Raw genomic sequence first — 19,646 nt, 5'->3', positions numbered from 1 at the left:
CCTATTTCTCAATCGAGCGGACTTTGGGGGCGCTAGGTGGGTTGGATTGAAAGTCTTTACCACCGTTTTGGAGACCTTCGAAAAGATGATCTCTGAGTTTCCGCCACCTCTTTTTAGCACTTTGGCAGCTTGAGCTTTGTTGGTTATCAAACCATTCCCTTTTTGATTTTCTGGATCAAGCTCCAAGATATTCCCGTCTGTTTGTCAACATTTCACACACGGAAAGTTTGAATTGCTTCTCGAAAAGCTCTAGCACTTTCTTTTCCATCCTCTTATCATGAATCCCAAGATTTCGGCCACTTCCTCCTGACTTCTGAGCACCAGTCTTGCGCTCCTTTAACCAAACAAATTACAATCTTCCGAACGGTGGAGTGACACACTTCTCGGACATTTTTGTGATTTTAGGATATTTTTGAATTACTGAGTCAAAAATCGATATATTTAATAAGAATTTCACCAAAATAAATTCTCTTGAAACGACAAGACGACAATGAAGAAAAAAGAAACAAAAATCAAAACCTACGATTAACTTCATGTCAAGCGAATGGGAAATATTTTCGTCTACATGCTTTAACTAGAGGCCAAACAGTAAGAGATATCGATTTAGGGTTTATTATGACCCCCTGCATAAGTCGAGACGTTATTGTCCTTATTCTGTCTATCCTATGAAAAATAATTCTATGAGATGTTCCAAGGCAAGAAGTAAAAGAAGACATATACTGAGAGCAACTGCTCTACATTTTTGTACATTGCGTATATAATACATACATATACTTCAATAGCTTGACCCACAATCGCAAAATACAGTGTAAAATAAAAATGTTCCTTTTTTGTGGAAAGAGAAAAAGACGTTGAAAGAAAAGACTAACGGAATTTTATCAATCGCACAAGATATCTGTAAAAATCTGTTATTTACATCTTTTAGTTCATTTTCAAGCACAAAATCATCTTTTTTTAAAATGTTTTACGACTTACTAGGCTGCCGTTTGCCAAACTTATTTTTCACATAGACCAAATTGTGAAGTGATGCGACATAGGGGGAAATCATGGTAAATTATATATATCGTGAATGTATATATAACACGTGAATAAAAATTCCAACATACAAATGCTTGTGGCGAGTGCAATTTGCAGAGGAGAATTTAGTTATATACGTGAACGGTGATATGTATGTTAGGAGAGAAGTAGCAAGTTATGAGAGAGAAAACTCCACAGCCGCCGTGGTTAGTATGTAGTAGAAGTCAGTGGCTCTTGGTCTACCAATCTGGAAGCACCGTAAAAGTTGAATTTCATCTCAACTCTCTCGACCATTGAAGTATCCAACTACTTTTTTCTGTGAATATAATTTCTATTTTCTCATATTTTTCATCTTGAGATTTTCATCAATATCCTTCACTTTATTCAGTAAATTTTATTTTCTTCGTGCAGTGTTTTTCTTTTTGGGAATATTCTAACAGAATCACAAGAACATTAATCTTTGATAGTGAGCAATGAAGGAATAAATTGTGCTAAAAGTGGCAATATATAGCAAGCTTCAATAGAGATCATGAGGTTGCTTAGCGGATTTCACATCAAATGGTGCAAAAGACGTTGAAAATTGTGAGAGAAATCGATGAAAAAGTAATATATTGGTTTCAAATAAAAAAAAATTAATAAAATTTCATATGGAATACATAGTGGAGATGAATTTAACGAAAATTCATCTTTCTAAATCAAATAAAATAATATGATACTGTGTCAAGAGTGATCGCATTCGTTAAATACAATAAAAAACTATTCATTGTAACGTTTTAACTTCATTACATGAATAGATTAAATATAATGTTGTGAAGATTTAAATAATTGCTATATTAAATATGCTATCGTTGGAGCAACAATCGAGTACTTTGACGCGGTTGAGGGATTCAAAGAACACATACAAGTGCTATGATTCAATACCAACTCCGAGTCCAATAGCCCAGGACAATTCCGATGATAATGATTCAGGAAGTCTGCGAAATAGAAAATCGTCGAAATTCCATCGTCCTGCATCACTCGATAGTCTTGTAAATTCAATTGAACAAGATAGTTCAAGTGATGATGGAATTTGTGACTCGGATTCATCGCCAGAAAGGGAAAAGATTACAGGCACGACAACGGTACAGGTTCATGAGAAAGGTGGTCTGGAGGATGTGATGGAGAAGCTCGTGATACCACGAGAGCCTGTGATTAAGGCATATTTGGAGAAAACTAGTCAATTGCAAGGAAATGAAGCTGCAAGTGTCCATTCAATGGACGAATTCTTTCTTCAATCATCACTGAAAAGGCACAAAAATGAATGTCAAGAAGCTCATGAAGAACCAATTGCATTTGTTCCAACATCCAATGAAACCAATTTGTCACTATCACCGACTAATTCATCTGCATCAATCATTGGTAAAAATCGTCGATCGAGTATTACAAGTTCGGGTTCTGTAGGTCGTATGGAGACAATACTTGAGGAACCAATTGAAGCGAAAGTTTCTGTTAAGGAAATTCTTGCACGCTTTGAGACACTTCGAGAATCGGCTGAGGTTAGATACTGAATAATATACACAACATAGCTGTAATATGTAATTCACATATTACCAGATTTGTACAATTTTGCGCCTAATTTAGGTATACCTACAAAATCATTTGAGATTGTTGACTATGAACTGTGAGAAATCGAATATATTCACAAAAATTTAACATAGGGGAGAACGAGGTAATATAGGGCATAGTGTAGATAGCCGTGGTAAAACGAAATTAAACTTAATAACATGTACAGAAACAATATAACAGCAGGCCTAATGTTTGCAATCTTAAGCGGCCTTCAGATTAGAGGTTTAGCCAAATTCAGGGAGGTTTTAAAACCCTAAATACCAAGTAGTTGTCTTGGTTTGTTTAGAATCTAATGGATCCGGCACACCTTTTAGATCAGGAAAATTTCATGAAGTCGAAATTCGAATTCTTTTCTCTCTCACATGCTTTCAATATGTCTATCTCATTCTCTTGTACTCTTCTTCTTCTTTTAAACATCACTCCAAATTCAATTTAGCTCAATCGAATTTGGTATGCGAAAGAATGAGATAGTCATATGCAAAACATGTGATTAGTTTGCATAAATTAAACATGTGTTTAATTTGCTATGATGTTTAAAAGAAGAAGAAGAGTGCAAAAGAATGGAATAGACATATGCAATAGGCTTGAGAAAGAAAGGGATTCGAATTTCAACTTCATGAAATTTTCCTGATCTAAGAGGTGTGCTGGAGTCTTAACGGATCATTTCCCAGAATATAGACAAGATGATCTAGATTCTAGAATGTAGATGAATTTTGCTACGGAATAAAAAAAACTTGATTATTTTTGAATTTTTGATGGTTTTATAAATATACAAAGCTTAATGCCCTGCGCACAATAACTTTTGTTTTGTAAACATGTTATTGACATTTCAATGAGAGTGAGTGAGATCTAGATATAGTCATCTCGCTCACTCTCATAGAAAATTTTGAAAACATATTTACAAACAAAAATGGGAAAACTGGGCATAATTTCTCCACACTCCTTTTACCAGATCGATTTTTCGTTTAAAATCTTTTAAAATTATGTTAAAATACGATTTAAAATTGGGCAATGGTTTGGGGTAAAATCTGAGAATGAATGAATGGACCATTCATAAATATAAGGAGTAAGAAAATAGAGTAATTTATTACTCATATTTTTAAAGCCAAGAAATCAAATGAGTAGTATACGTAGTTTTCGGTTTTACTCTCCAATTTCTAAATTGTAAGATAAAGAGCGTTTAATGAATTAAGATTGAATATCAAGGAACTCGCATAATTGGTCTCATACTTCCATTTGTCCATTGGATTTGAGACATAAAATTTTAGATTATGTTCATTATGTTGATTTTAACCTTAAGAGATGGTAAAGCATCAACTTTTGTGGAATGCTCGATCTTACGAGCTTACTACAGTAGAGTCTCCTAAATTCGAACGCTCGGGGGTATTTTTGACATTTCTCACCTCCAAAATTCGAACGATTTTTTCAAAACTAACGAAATTTATGTGAGATTAAATTGTACTTTGAATCAAATTCCTGTACTTTCTCTCAAGTCTTAGTGGTAACATACTTCCTTTTCATTTTACACGACCATAATGTATGTAAATATTCAGGAAAAAGCACATAAATATGATTTTCATTCACCAAGAATACGAACTTTCTAACATAACCTCACAATTGACATTTTGAATCCAAACGGCGTTCGAATTTGAGAGATTCAGATTTGAGAGATTCAGATTTGAGAGACTCTACTGTAAATAGTCCAAATAGTACTCTACGTGAATTGTCCCTTTGAGTACTTTTTGTTTACAATGGTGTACTAATTTACCTCACTTCAGAAAAGAAAAATTGGTTATGGTTTTGGAGGGCAGGAGGAGGATGGGGTAAAAGACGAAAAAACATCTCTGTTCTGTATAATTTCGATAACTAAAACGGTTGAAAAATAGGCCCTCAGAGTAGTTAAAATTTAATTTAAAAAAAAAACTCGAAATATCGAATTTTTCATTTATAGGTATGTATAGACGAAATGATATATTCACCTGGGCTACCTCTGAAATATATCCGAAAATAAAAGAAATTGTTAGGTTAGAGCTAGTTTCGTAATAAACCAAATGGTTTTTGGAGAGGAAAGAAAGTTTTTGAAGAGGAGAAGGGAATAGCGTCTCTCGGAAATGTTCTTGTTATAGGGGGTCACCGTTGACCGGAAGCTAATATATCTTGCGATATGACCTCTAGTTCGGTAACAAGTTGAAAAAAAATGGATTAAATAAAATTCAAGATTTATATTTTGTGTGGCGGAATACTTTAATCTACCGGCTAAGGGAATTTTTTAATCAACAATTTAGCCAAAACAACAGATTTAAAAGAGCTCTTTAAAGGTTAAATAAATAAAATTATAACCTCAAAAACATTAAACATCCTGATCATTAAAAAATTGTTTCTGTAGTATTTTGCAGATTCTGAAATTATTAGAAATTTTTATAGAAGAAATCATGGTTATAATTACACGAGCTTCTTTTTCTAGGTTAGATCATACTTAACCTCAAATTAACTGTTTTTTTACTTTTTTATTGAGCCTTATTTTATAATTCTGCGAGCAAAGTAGGCTTTTGTTTACATCCATTTTCATGATACATGTTAGAATTTCTCGTCCATAAGCAAATTTTTACTACAAATTGTTCTATTTGGAAGACAAATAAAGTGATTTGATAAATTTTCCTGTTGACGTTAGACTCTTTCCTGGGATCTAAAATATATCGTGAAATTATCCTGTTAAATAATGTGTTTGTTAAACAAAAAATTCAAGCCAAATATTAAAGGAGAGAGTTTTTCTTTCATAGTTTTTGAAACAGTTAGGGTAAGTGTGCCAAATTTCGGCATAGTTGCATGTAAGCACCGAAGTCCTAAGTTTGAAATGCTATATTTTTAATAAATATTGATATTTTTTGTTGCTTTCTTTTCGGGAGGGTTGTGTGGAACCTTCAAGACTAGTTTATCATTTTTGTTTTCTTTAAATCACTTCCTAAAATATAGAAAAATTAATAAAAATATGGACATTGCTTTGGGTAGTATTTCGGCCACTTTGTGTGAAATTTCGGCCACCTTTTATCTGACCCCCTTTTGTGACGGAACGGATAGAAAATTTCAAAACGTCAAACGGAACGAGTTTAATATTTAATTTAATACGTTTATATGACTCACAAGCCCTGAGATCTTCCGTGTAATTTGTCCTAAACACCTGAAGAGTAACATCTCAAATTTATGCGCAGATTCCCGTAGCAATTTGCACTTCCTGACCTCTTCCAATGCCTTTTCCACATCATCTTTTTCATAGAAGCGATAGTTTTTTCTCTGGACATTGTAGAATTCAGAAATTGAAAAAGAAAACATAAAATTAATAAGAAATTTAGGAAAGCAAAAGATGTTGCCGGAATATCCAACACTACCTCACCGGAGAGACGCTCACAAAGTATATACTTTTTCACGCGAAATACAGGATTCAGCTGGGAAATTTTACCCGAAATTTAAAGATTGATTCACTATTAACATAAACAGAAACAATCTTTAATGAAAACTAATCAATTTTCATGAAAAACACCGAAGGAAAACCTTCTGCACTTCACTACAAATCACAAGACTGCTAAAGACACAATCGATCTGTCACATTTTTTGTAAGACTGTTTCCACACTGAAATTATACCTAAAATTTAACACAAAATACATCCTAAAATGAATAAATATTTGAAAGCAAAATGAATTCATTGACTATTCGAAGATTACATACATAATTTTAATTAATTTATTTGCATGGCCGAAATTACACTCAAAGTGGCCGAAATTAGAAGCTGGCCGAAATTGGGCACACTTCCCCTACTCAATCCTTTTTTCCTGATCTATTCTTTTAAGAAAACTTTTTTTTATGAAGCATCTAGTCTAGAGAAACGAAAAATAATTATTTGAATAATATTGTGAAGAAATAGTTATTTAAAATATTTTTTTTCCAAAAATTTTATGGTTTTGAGGTTAAAATTAAAATTGAGATCTAAATTGAGATTTGCGGCCAATGTAGCCCAGCGTTCCCTATGATTTATACACGTGTAAACATTATACATACTCATAACTTCCTACACTTTATAATTTCATTTTAAAATTTATATTTTTTGTGAAGCGTAATGAGAATTGCTTTGAGAAATTGGGTACTTTTATTAGCACTAAAATATTGTTACATAAATAGCCTAAAGTGAAATCTAATCATATCACATGGTTATCAAATGTATATTTATTTTATTTCGTTAAGAAATAAAATATACCCGGTTCTGGTGGTCAAAAGAAAATAAATTTTGTTCAGTGTGAAATGTCCCACAGCGCAATTGTGTGACAATATATATTTGCAATAACTTTTAATCGCGTATGATTAGGAATATAAAAAAAAAACTTATAGAGTGAAAGTCAATTTTGCCATATGGACTTGGTTGAACTGCAACTGCTGTAACCATGAAAGTTATACTCATAATTTTTGTTTTTTTCTGCATTTTTGTCAATGGTATAATGTGGTTGCCATAAGCTCTTTATGCTTGATGCATTTAAGATGCAGTTTTTCTGTAGCAAATTTAAAGAAGAAAGTGGTCAAAAAGTAAGCTGAGTACAATCTGGTATAATCTGTCTTTGGTATAATGACTTGTTTCACGCAACTTTCTATCATATACCCCACTCATATATGGAATTTCCCAAGCGTGTTATTTTATTGCATTAGCGGATCTATAGAAACAAATTGAAAATGATCATTTCCCGGGCTTAATTCTAGTAATTTTTCAATATCTTATGTGGTTTTTTTTTCTACCAACTTCATAATAGGTTCACTCGAAGACATCGACACTGTCTTCAGGAGCACGAGCAGCAGCCGCTACTTTAAATGCTAATCATACAGAGCGGCACAATAATCAAGAGACGATCGTTGGACGACAAACAAGTGCTCAGGTCACCTCTTCGAATCGTCCCAGTGAGGATTATGAAGGATCTGGGCATCAACAGTCAGTCAATCAAGGGCGAAAGTCATCATCGCCTGGTCATCACAAGACATCGATCAATCATCAAGATGTGGTTATGCAACAACAGAAACAAATGCGAGTTGATGAATCTGTACCCCTCAATACTGGCCCTACAGGATCATCAAAATATTCCTTGCTTCAATTTGCCGCACAACACTTCAGGCATGAGTGAGTATATTTTTATTTCATTTTAATGCTTGAACTCGAAATTTAGATCCCCTCATTTCAACATAATTTTTTGAATTTGATTTCAAAAATAAAAAAAATAAATGTAAAGATGGTTTGTACACTGAGAGAAATCCGAAAAAGTCAAAATAACATACCGGAAATGTTAATTTTACCCTGCAGTATTGATCCGAAATCGGTGTAAATATTACCCTTTTTAGGTGTATTATGGGTTAAAGTTACACTTTTTCATGTTGATTTTACCCTCAAAAGGTGTAAAATTAACATTGAAAAATGTTGATATATTTTTACACCTAAAAAGTGTTAAAGTTATGACGAAAAAAAGTTAATCGTAGCCTCTTTTTTTTCTCAGTGTATGTATAGCCCTTACCAGATAGAAGCCAAACAATTAGAGATAGCAACTTGAGATCTTCCTAGCACTCCACCAAACCCTTAAGGGGATTCCCCAAAATGTAGTGTAAAAAAGTCTATATTTTTTATTGCTTAAAATTCCGAAAGCAAAGAAGCCCCGAACAAATTGGCAAGCATTCCGGAGATCAATTTTCTTCACATCAATTTTACAATTTAAAAAAAAAAATAACAAAGCGTCCCAACTTCGCGGAATGGTCGAACTCACGAGATAAAGCTGGCCGTGAATCACTTTTTCGCGCGATTTTTGAGCGGATATCGGCTCAAAAATTGATAATAGCTAATTAGGCACTACTTCGATGAGGCGGTCAATATTTTGTTGCCTAATGTATATTTGAGAAAAAAGTAAAAAAATGGTAGAAAAATTTTTTTTTTCTTTTTGCAAATGAGTTCAGTAGGGTAAATGTCCTAATTCAAAACCATTTCCAGACGCTTTAACTTTGACAAAAGATTCAACACATTAAGCTCATATTTTTCTGAAGAGAATTACATATATTTGCTCCTAGACTCTTCTAGAATGTTACTGTTTAGTGAAAATTCTTTAGATATAATTTGAAAACTTCTAAAATACAAGAAAAATACTTGAGTGTAAAATACTTCTATTGGAAACAAATTAATCCAAATGGAGACAAAGGAATGTTTCTAATTGGAGACAAACAGTGTAAGTGAAACCGCGACAAAAGGCTTCCAAAACCTTGTTGAGTTGCTCTTGTGTGTAGGATTTGTTCTTATTCCTGGTCTTTTCTCCTTTCTCATCTAAAAACAATAAGAAAATCTCTCCAAAAAAATCATATTTCCGGTATTTCTTATTGAAGCATTTGCAGACACTTCAGAAAAACCCTTTTTGTTCACGAAATGGGTAATTATTACATTAGAAAACTTCACGTACGGTTAATAATAAATATTAGCACTTAATTTAATTAAAATTAACCAGAAATATGACATAAATTCTAAACGAAACGAATAAACAACAGTCACCACATTGTGTTTTTCATTGGAAAACATGGCCAATCGATGAAAAATTCGAAGGTGAAAAGATATACCTTTATATTTTCTGAGAAATTAACAAATTAAAATTTGTGAATATGAATGAATTTTCGCTTTATTTGGAGCAAAATGAACTAAATAATGAAACAGTGGTATAGAAAATATATAAATATAATAATTTTGTACTGTATTTATCATGAAAACAATGACGTTTCCATTTGGAGTAGCGAAAAATTTCCATTTGAAGCAGGTTTTGAATTAGCTTAATTTACCCTAATCAGTGGATCTTATTTATATTTTTCAAAAAAAAAAAATTTCATTTCATATAAAAAATAATTGCTTACCAAAAGTTGATCTTTTTTAAAATGTTAAAATGAGCAAGAGAAAAATAAGAGTTTGCTCTTGAATGTATAGGGCTTCTACTTCTTCGTGGCCCTTCGTGGACTCTGATACGGAATCATTTTAGCTGAGATTCTTTACCATATCTTCGTAAAGAAAAGAAGGGTTAAGAATCTCATCGAGCAAACTGTTCTCGGCTGCCATAATTGATAAAACTGGGCTCGAGTCGATTGTTTACCCCCAAAAAATTCAACTCACAATCGAATTTTCACGCTTTCCGAGTTGCAAGCACCGTGAGTTCCATGCATTTTCAGGCGGCCTTTTAAGAATCTCAGCTACCATAAGCTTATTTGGGCTTATCACTGGTGTTTTTCGTACTTACCTTGTACAATAAGATGCCCCATCGCAGAAATGGAGCGAACAACAAAACTTTATTTTTTATGATGCAGAGTCTTCTTGGAACATCCACTGTTTCTTACTTAAATTTTTCCGTTCCTACTGCTTCATAGCTTCTTTCAGAATAATTTTCCGAAAGTCATTATCGATTCCGGAATTCTTCCAATATCTTTTTCACGTCATCTCGTTTGTCGAAGCTACATTTTTTGTTATTCTTTTGCATTGTATAATCTCTAGAGTACGTAAAATCTAAAAGTTCATGGAAATTCGAGGAACAAAAAAGGTGGCCAAAATTGCAAACTGGCCGGAATTTGGCACACCTACCCTATGTGTCAACCAATTAACACAAATCTGGATTCGTTTGAATGGTCCTTAAATTCCTGACCAGTCTGAATTTGGTTTAAACAAAATATGGACCAATAATTTCCAAGAACCTTTGGTAAGCGAACTTGGGGAATGAAGGAGGGTAAAAGAAAACAAATACTGTCTGATTAAATTTGAATACGAATACGTGGTTCTTCTTGAAAAAAAAATTTTCGATGGAATGGAAGAAAGATTTTGAAAACAGTGTAATTGAAATGGAGCGAAAATTTTCACATAAAAATTCATTATGCATTCCTATAACCACAATCAATTTCCGAGATCAAGAAATCTTTTTTTTTTTTTCTTTTTACACCTACATAATCTTAACACTTCCATCTGTGGCATGTTAGTTTTTTGTGTATAGTAATTACCAGTTTTCGAGATCAGGTGCACTCATGCTCTCAGTGGAAATGGCCAATTTATTGCGCCCATTGCACTCAATGACCCTATTATTGTTAGTTATTACCTTTCTCAACTTTTCTTTGTTGCTTTTGGGGATTTTTTTTTGAAGTTTTTCTTTAATTTTTATAATTACGTTGAAATTTGAAAAGTAAAGTTTAATAATAAAAATATATCGTGACTTTCTTTGTTGAATGTTTTAACAGTTGAAGAAATTCTGGATTCAATGAATCTTTGTCAATATTTATTTAATTTATGTTAGAAAAAAATCATCATCTTTATTATATTCAACCGACATCCAAATTAGAAGTCCACGCTTGGCGATACTCCGTCACTTTAGGAAGATGTTCGGGTTCGATCCCTAGGGGTTCCAAGGCAAGATTCTGAATTTGATTCAGCCTTGTCCTACACGGTAAAAAATTTCGGCACGTATTTGTTCCAAAAATTAGCTCGTCCACGAACACCATAATTTTTGACATAATCTTGTTCGCTTTATGAGACTCAAAAAGATACCCAATATTAGTAACGAATTTGTTCCAATAAATGGCTCGTCTAGTATAAAAGCGTATCCCTCCTCTCACACTCAGTCACCCGTCACCGAAGGGAAGAGGACGCCAAATCTGTAGCAATTTTCGTGCTACATGGTTTCACTTTTTTAGTTCGAAATTCCTTTCCCCTCTTGCTGCCAGAACTCGCATATGATATCGTCATGCACGCCTCTGTATAAAACACTCTTGAGTTGCTTTTTATTTGATGTTCCTTATGAATTTTTGCCACTGAAATCCATCTCGACTGAAGTATAGGCCTTAACTGTAAGACGAAATCACTTACACGGATTTGTACCCGACAATGGGAACAAAAATATTCCCCATATGAGTAACAATTTCGTTCCAAAAATTACCTCGTCCACGGACATCGAAAATTTTTGGAACAAATATGTTACAGATGTAGGAATAATATTGTTACAAAAAATATGTACCAATTTGTTCCTGAAAGTGGGAACAAAACCGCCGAGTGCAACAAATTTTGTTCCAAATTTCGGGAAAAAATTTGTATAAAACGAAATCAACTCAAATTTGTAGACATTCCACTGTATCAAAACGGTTCCAAAAGAAAACTCTAACAAAATTGTAACTGTATTTTGTAACGAAACTGTAAAGAAAACTTTTTGGAACAAACAAATATCTTCTCTAGGTACAAATTGATTCCAAAAAAATTTGTTCCAAGGAAAACTTGTTCCAATATTTTGGTCAGTGTCCAAAAGTTTTTACCGTGTACACTGAGAAAAAAAGAGGCTACGATTAACTTTCTTTCGTCATAACTTTAACACTTTTCGGGTGTAAAAATATATCAACATTTTTTAATGTTAATTTTACACCTTTTGAGGGTAAAATCAATAATGAAAAAGGGTAACTTTTACCCATAATTCACCTAAAAAGGGTAATATTTACACCGATTTCGGATCAATACTGCAGGGTAAAATTAACATTTCCGGAATGTTATTTTGACTTTCTCGGATTTCTCTCACTCAGTGTAAGTCTGCTCCGAGGTCGAGGTCTCCTTGCAATGGCTTGCATAGTTTTTCTGGGGAATTTTTATCGTTAGAAAAAAATTAAAAGCGATATTTTTTTTACTAAAATATTTTTTTACGAAAGAGAGGAGACGTATCTGCAATGGATTAATGCAGGGCGCAATATTTAAATAATTCTAAAATTACATGATACATTTGTTTATGTTTATAAGCTCCTTAAATTTAATTTTTTTCTGTCCAAAAGCCACGTCCATTTAGAACCTCCCGCATTGTCTAATTTAGATCCATGTTCCTCCCTGTAATTATTCTTTGGAATTCATTTAATTTTAGTGCTCAAAATGATGAGGCTAAAATTGCACCAATGCCGACAAAAGGTGACAAGAGATCAACGGGAAGTTCTAGACCACAGTTGGATCTTGTGAGATGGCAAGGAAATCCTCTAAAGACGCCTCTTTTGCGTCTTCCTTCTGATTTGGCTATGCTTGCTCTTGAGTGCTTTGAGTGCATTCTTCGTTACTGTGGAGATCTTCCTTCAGATCCCGATCTTACTGAAGTTCAATGTGTCTACACAATTCTCATGGTAAGACTTTAAATTATACATTCTCCTATTTTTATATTTTACTTCTAGATCCAATGATGAATGTTCTACGTTTGAAATAATTATGAAAACTTTTAAGAACGGCCAGCTGAGATAAAAAAGAAACTTTTAAAAATTATTTTTTGCTCAATTTAGGGTTTTAGAATTAAAAAAAAAAATACATTGATTTTCAGCATTGCCACAAGCATCTCACTTTGCGTGATGAAGTCTACTGCCAGCTGATGAAGCAGACAACCGTGAATCGATCGCCAAATCCAGAATCCGTGCAGAGAGCTTGGCGTTTGCTAAGCATCTTGGCAGCATATTTTGGCTGTTCTGATGCATTGCGTCCGTATCTGATGGAGCATCTATCGGTGGCCGCATCTGATCGTCGACGTTCTTGTCACGGAACGGCGGCTGTATGTTTGACGAATTTAAGAAAGACAGCCCGATGCGGCGGACGAAAAAATGTGCCAAGTGTTGAAGAAGTCACGGCTGTTTCGGCGGGAAGGTGAGTAATTTCTCTCAATCACCTTAGTCATAATTCATTCCCTTATGAATCGGAAAATCCAAGATGTCAAAGAAATATTAAATATTACTATTTCAATTTATCATTTGCACAAAAAGAATATATATAATTAAAACAAAAAGAATTATTAGAATGAGAAATACAAAATTCAAAAACTAATGCAGAATGACCTTGAACCATTCCCTGTAGCCGTTTTTCAAGGTTAAAAATTTAAAAAGCTCATTATAGCGCAAAGCTTTAATTAAAGATCCCTTTGAATCTAAATTTATAAATATAGCTAATAATCGTTTTATTTATCAGCTAATTTGTTAGCATATAGACTAATTGCTCCAATGTCCATCGGGAACGCTAATCATTCCCAAAAGAACTAAGCCGTGGTATATTTCGGCAAAGCTAAGTAATTCTAGTGAACAAATATTTTTGGGCAAGGACGTTTCTGGGAATGGGGCTCAATTTGAAATCATGTGAGCTAGTATTCGAATATGGATGGATTAAATCGTTAGACATTTTAGAAAAAAAAAATACTTAGAAACTGTTCTTTTGGGAACTTGTGTTCATTGATCTATCTTTGCACCGTTTTTATTGAATATAGATAAAAGTAGGGGAAAGTATTCTCCCTTTGAACGTTCATGCCTTCGAACAAGGAAGTGACATTAGCTCTGAAAAATGCGACCAGTTTTAGTGTACATTTTTCCCTGTTTTCGTACATATTTCACGAGATATCTCCAAAACTACGTAGGTTGCCAAATTGGGGTTTTCGGTTGCTTTTTCGTTATTAAATTGGCTTTTATTTGGCATTTATATTTTTTGTTAATTCATTCTACAATGACAGAAAAAAGCTAATAAACCCAAAAGCTTTTTCGACACGCTAGAAACATATGGGAAACATAGGAAATGTCATGCCCCTGCCTTCGAATAATGTGAATTTCTTTTATTTTTCCTAAGAAATTTTCACTTAATTATCAATAATTGATAAAAGACTAACTAGAATGTGTAAAATCTCTTTTATGAAATATAAAAGAAATTCACATTATTCGAAGGCATGATCGTTCGAAGGGAAGGGAAAGTACTTTCCCTTACTTTTCCCAACATCCGTCTTCAGAAAGATTGATAAGTCATGAACTGTTCGACTTAAAAGCCTACACTGAGAAAAAATGGGGGTGCGATTAACTTTCTTTTCTCATAATTTTAACACTTTTTAGGTGTAAAAATATATCAACATTTTTTAATGTTCATTTTACACCTTTTTAAGGGTGAAATTGACATCAAAAACGGTAACTTCAACCCATAATACACCTAAAAGCATAATATTGACACCGATTTCGGATCAATTCTGCAGTGCAAAATTATTATTTCCTGAGAGAAATCCGAAAAAGTTAAAATAACATTCTGGAAATGTTAATTTTACCCTGCCAGTATTGATTCGAAATCGGTGTAAATATTACCCTTTTTAAGTAATTAAATTAATTAGGGGTTAAAGTTATCCTTTTTCATGTCAATTTTACCCTTGAAAAGGTGTAAAATTAACATTAAAAAATATTGTTATATTTTTTCACCTAAAAGTTTAAGTTCTGAGGAAAAAAGTTAATCGCACCCTCTTTTTTTCTCAGTGTATGGACGAGAGAAAAGTCGAAACCTTTATAAAAATTTTATAACCATATTGGGGTATTCACTGAATCTTCGAATTTTAAGACCAAAAACGACCGCTACGGGCATGAAAAATTTAACTATTGCTCGATTATATAGAATTAATCATATGGAAACGAAAAAATGTAAGAAGGTGCTGAACAATCCGAACAAAAGTCGGTTTTTCTTACGCATTACAAGATTTAATTTACAAATATAGTTCGTATCATAACCATAAGGTCACTTTGCAGAACTCAAAATTTTTTCTGTATTCGTTTTATTTAAAATTTTTCTGCAAAATAGTTTGAATTTAATTGTTTTACAATAGATTATTGTAATTTTTTGACACTGCAACGGGTCTCCCATATTTACATTGAAGAAATGCTGATTTTTATGGTTTTCCAGTGTATCAAAACCATAAGGTCACTTGTCAATAATCACATTTTCTTCTATATATTTTTTTTATTTAATTTTTTTTAAACAAAATACTTTGATTTGAACCTATTTAAGATAATTTTTTGACAGCACAGCATCTTTCTTAAATTCTAATTGAAGGAATATCAATTTTACAAGTTTTTGATCGTATAGCCACGATAATGTCAATAAATTCTTTTGTAATATTATTAGGCGAGATAGTTTTTATGTAAATCTTTAAGATTAGTGATTCCAGCGTTTTTATTTATTAAGAATGTTATTGGGCATACTGTCGATTAAATTTTCGATGAACTTATCTTCAGGCTTGTTCAAGGCATCCAAAATTGCAGATTTTAACTCCAAAACGTAAGTGTATTGGCGAATATCGGCGTAAATATGGCAAATAAGTATCCTCCAAATATTTTCAATTGGATTGAAGTCAGGAGTTCAAGAGGACAAGTGGTCAAGCCAAGATTTTGATATTCTGAGCTCGAGTTCAATCTAAAGGTTCTGCGCTCTCATGGATCCGAGCATTATCCTGCTGGAATATGAAGTCTTAGCGCCGGTTTATTGGAATAAAAGGTAGCAGACCACTTATGAGATCTTCAATATAATCCTGGCTTTTCGAATAATGCTCGAAACCATGTGAGCGCAAAACCTTTATTTTGGATCCGAGCTCAGAATATTAAAATCTTGGCTTGACCACTTGTCCTCTTGAACTCCTGACTTCAATCCAATTGAAAATATTTGGAGGATACTTATTTGCCATATTTACGCCGATGTTCGCCAATACACTTACGTTTTGGAGTTAAAATCCGCAATTTTGGATGCCTTGAACAAGCCTGAAGATAAGTTCATCGAAAATTTAATCGACAGTATGCCCAATAACATTCTTGAAATACTTCATAAAAACGCTGGAATCACTAATCTTAAAGATTTACATAAAAACTATCTCGCCTAATAATATTATGTTTATATTTATATGAAATGAACCAATCTTACCAAGTCCTCTTCCTGTTCATGTAAGGGAAACGTAGAATGTCACAAGAAGCCCGGATACTTTCCATATCATTCATTAGTTAACTCCATCACCGAGTTAACTTCGGTACTCCAAGAACGTGCGGATTCGCTCATTTCCTGACCTTTCCGGGAGCCTTTCAAGGCTTTTCTCACTACATCTCTTTCATAGAGATGATGTTCCTTTGTTTCTCCAGTCATTTGTCCAACCTAGTCATCACAAAAGCTAAAACTTCACGAAATTTCGTGAGAAAAACACCTGTCCAAAATAAGAGCCATCACCTCACTGGTAAATGTCTTAAAACATTTCCCATTTTTCACACGAAAAATCTAATTCACAAGGAAAATCTCACTTCAGGTCAAATGTACAAATCATCAGTAACGTGAATCAACACAATATTCAATAAATATTCAATAATATCACTCAAAAAAAGCGAAGAAACATTGTTAGTACTTTACCACAGCTAAATAAGACTGAAGTAAACACAAAATTCTGCCATATTTCGCGTAAGCAATTGATCACACCGAATTTTCAACAAAGCAATTTCAACTCAAATCATATTCAAAATTTAACGTATTTAGTGTTAAAATCTTCCAAGAAGAACAAATATTTAGATATAATTCATTATTCATCAAATATTGGAATAAAAATCCATCATTTTAATCAATTTATTTTTAGTGTCCAATTTTATCCTCAAGGTGTCCAAAATAAGAAACTGGTCAAAATTATAAGCCTTCCCCCTATTATAGCAAATAGCTCGAGACTTGCAAAAAATATCCTAGATTCCTTCAACCTTCTACTTTGCAATTACGTACAAACATAAGGAAAAAATAACTTTAGGTAGTCAGGAAAAATTATTTTCTTAAAGGGTTAAAGTGTTAATCATTTTTGATCGCTCTAAATGACTAAAAGTGACTTAAGCTGAGAGACGGCTTAACATACTTATTATCAAAATAATGGTTAGACTAAATTCTCATCCGTTTCCCACTAACCCGTTTCTCGGCTTAAGCCGAGAGACGGATTAGTCAGAAACTTATGAAAATGTAATCTGATCATTATTGTGATTATAATTACGTTAAGACGTCTCTCGGCTTAAGTCGTAAGTGTGTCTAGGACATTAGCTAAAATATGCTAAGTTACAATTCACTTTTCTCAGATCTGCTCGACGACAGATTTATCGTCTTCCGGGCGGTGCTGAGCGTGTTGTAAATACACGATGTTCCACTGTGGTGGCAGACGTAATTGCAGAACTGTGTTCCCTTTTGGGAATTGATTCTGGAGCTGAACAGCAGGAATTCTCTCTGTATTGCATTGTTCAGGGAGATGCATTTACAATGCCACTTGCAGCAGATGAATATATTTTGGACGTGACTACGGAACTTTTGAAATCTGGCCAACCATTCTACCTAATTTTCTGTCGCAGTGTCTGGCATTTTCCCCTGAAGCGCGATCCTGCCCCAACGCCCCTCTATGTTGAGGTGCTCTTCAATCAGGTGGCACCGGACTATCTTGAAGGATTGCTGCTGGAATTGCCAGCTGGCGGAGCACCACCGCCGGATGTTGTCCGGGATATGGCTAGAGTAGCGGCTCTTCTGCATCGTGCAGCAGATCTTAGTCATGTACCAGCTATGAAAGAGATTAAGTTTCTGTTGCCAAAGCCAGCACTGGGCATTCGGGAGCTGCGACCAGCTCAGTGGGTGGCACTTGTTCAGTCTGCCTGGCCATCTGTAGCACCATTGAGTCCTGGACAGGTGAAAGCACAATTTCTGGCGGTTCTGGCCACTTGGCCGCTATTTGGCAGTAGCTTCTTTGCTGTTAAGAGAGTATGGGCGGATGATGTTGGGCAACTTGAGGACTCTACGTCGATATGGAGAGAGTTAATTTTGGCACTAAATAGAAAGGGTGTCCTTTTCCTTGATCCAAATAGCCACGAGCCACTGCAGCACTGGCCTTTTACTGAAGTAATTTCAACACGAAAAGTAAGTAACTTTGGCTTTAAAAGTATAAGAATTTTGAATCTAAAACTATTTGTTGGCAAATTATTAGGTACGTTCTGAGGATGGAGCTCTTTTCTTGGACATGAAAGTGGGCAATTTGATGCAACAGCGAGTTATCCGTGTGCAGACAGAACAAGCCCATGAAATCTCACGACTCGTAAGACATTAAAAAAGAAATATTCTATAGATTCTATATTAATTTCTGATTAAACAAAAAATGTGTTTTTTTTTTTAGGTAAGGCAATACATCACAATGGCGCAAGTACAGCAGAGAGATCGACGAGAATGAGCATAATTTAATAGTAACTGTCGAAAAGTTTTATATCAACGAATTAAATATTTTTTTGTTTTAAAGGATATAATCAAAAATATTAAGTTAAATAATTTTTTTTTAACAGTGGCAACTGTGCAAAAATTATATGTCATTAAATGAGAGGAGAGCGTTACAAGTCTTATCGCACCACTGCATATCTAAAAAATAATAATGTGTACTTACCTTTTGACAAAAAAAATATATTTCGAAATAACTATTTCTCATATGTAACTTCCTTTTAATTTTGACAAAAATTATGTATATTTACAGAATTATAAGCAATAAATTAAAGATAGTAATTAATTCAGTATTTATTGATTTTATTGTCGTACATCTTTTCTCTGTTACCAATTAGCATTGCTTCGAATTTCTTATGGAAAATTACAAGGACGATTTGCTTCATCTTCACAATTGTTGCAGTCGTTGCAGTCCTTTTATGTTGCTCTTAGCACATAACATAATAAATATTGATCAGACTACATTTCCATCAGTTTCTGATTAATCCTTGTCTCAACTTAAGCCGAGAAACGGCTTAGTGGGAAACTGATGGGAATTTAGTCAAATCATTTTGATTTTTCGATTATACAGGAAGTTCCGGCTTGAGTGAAAACGGACTGAAAGAATTTGATATTAATTGCCTACTATTGGGAATTTATTTATATAAAATAATTTTTGAATTGCCCCTAAATTCAAGCCAATATTTTTCTCGTAAATTTGAAATGCATGTCTTATGAATCCAGCACAGATCAGGAAAATTTCCTGAAGTTGAAATTCGAATCTTCTTCTTTCTTACACGCTTTGCATATCGCTCCTTGGAAATTACAAGGGGCCAACTCACTTTTTGGCGATTTTGAGGTTTTAATGCACTCAGACAGAGAATTTAATAAAATTTTAGATGATATGAGTCAATAAATTTCGTTATTAGAAAAGTTTTTCAAAATTTTATCCTTTAT

General features: G+C 33.6%; 1 protein-coding gene across 1 annotated transcript in view; it reads left to right on the top strand.

Moving 5' to 3' along the window:
- Positions 1-18,996, top strand: part of LOC129803744 (unconventional myosin-XV) — a 60,326-nt gene extending 41,330 nt beyond the window's left edge. Inside the window, exons 7-12 of the mRNA XM_055850513.1 lie at positions 7,417-7,778; positions 12,550-12,799; positions 12,991-13,307; positions 17,540-18,362; positions 18,430-18,537; positions 18,616-18,996. Of these exons, the coding sequence (XP_055706488.1) occupies positions 7,417-7,778; positions 12,550-12,799; positions 12,991-13,307; positions 17,540-18,362; positions 18,430-18,537; positions 18,616-18,669 (1,914 nt within the window). The 3' untranslated portion in view covers positions 18,670-18,996. The remainder of the gene's footprint in view (positions 1-7,416; positions 7,779-12,549; positions 12,800-12,990; positions 13,308-17,539; positions 18,363-18,429; positions 18,538-18,615) is intronic.
- Positions 18,997-19,646: the final 650 nt, after the last annotated feature.

This window comes from Phlebotomus papatasi, chromosome 2 (assembly GCF_024763615.1).
Source record: "Phlebotomus papatasi isolate M1 chromosome 2, Ppap_2.1, whole genome shotgun sequence".
Lineage (NCBI taxonomy): Eukaryota > Metazoa > Arthropoda > Insecta > Diptera > Psychodidae > Phlebotomus > Phlebotomus papatasi.
The sequence above is the reverse complement of the archived record's forward strand: the minus strand, read 5'-3'. Positions and strand labels throughout refer to the sequence as shown.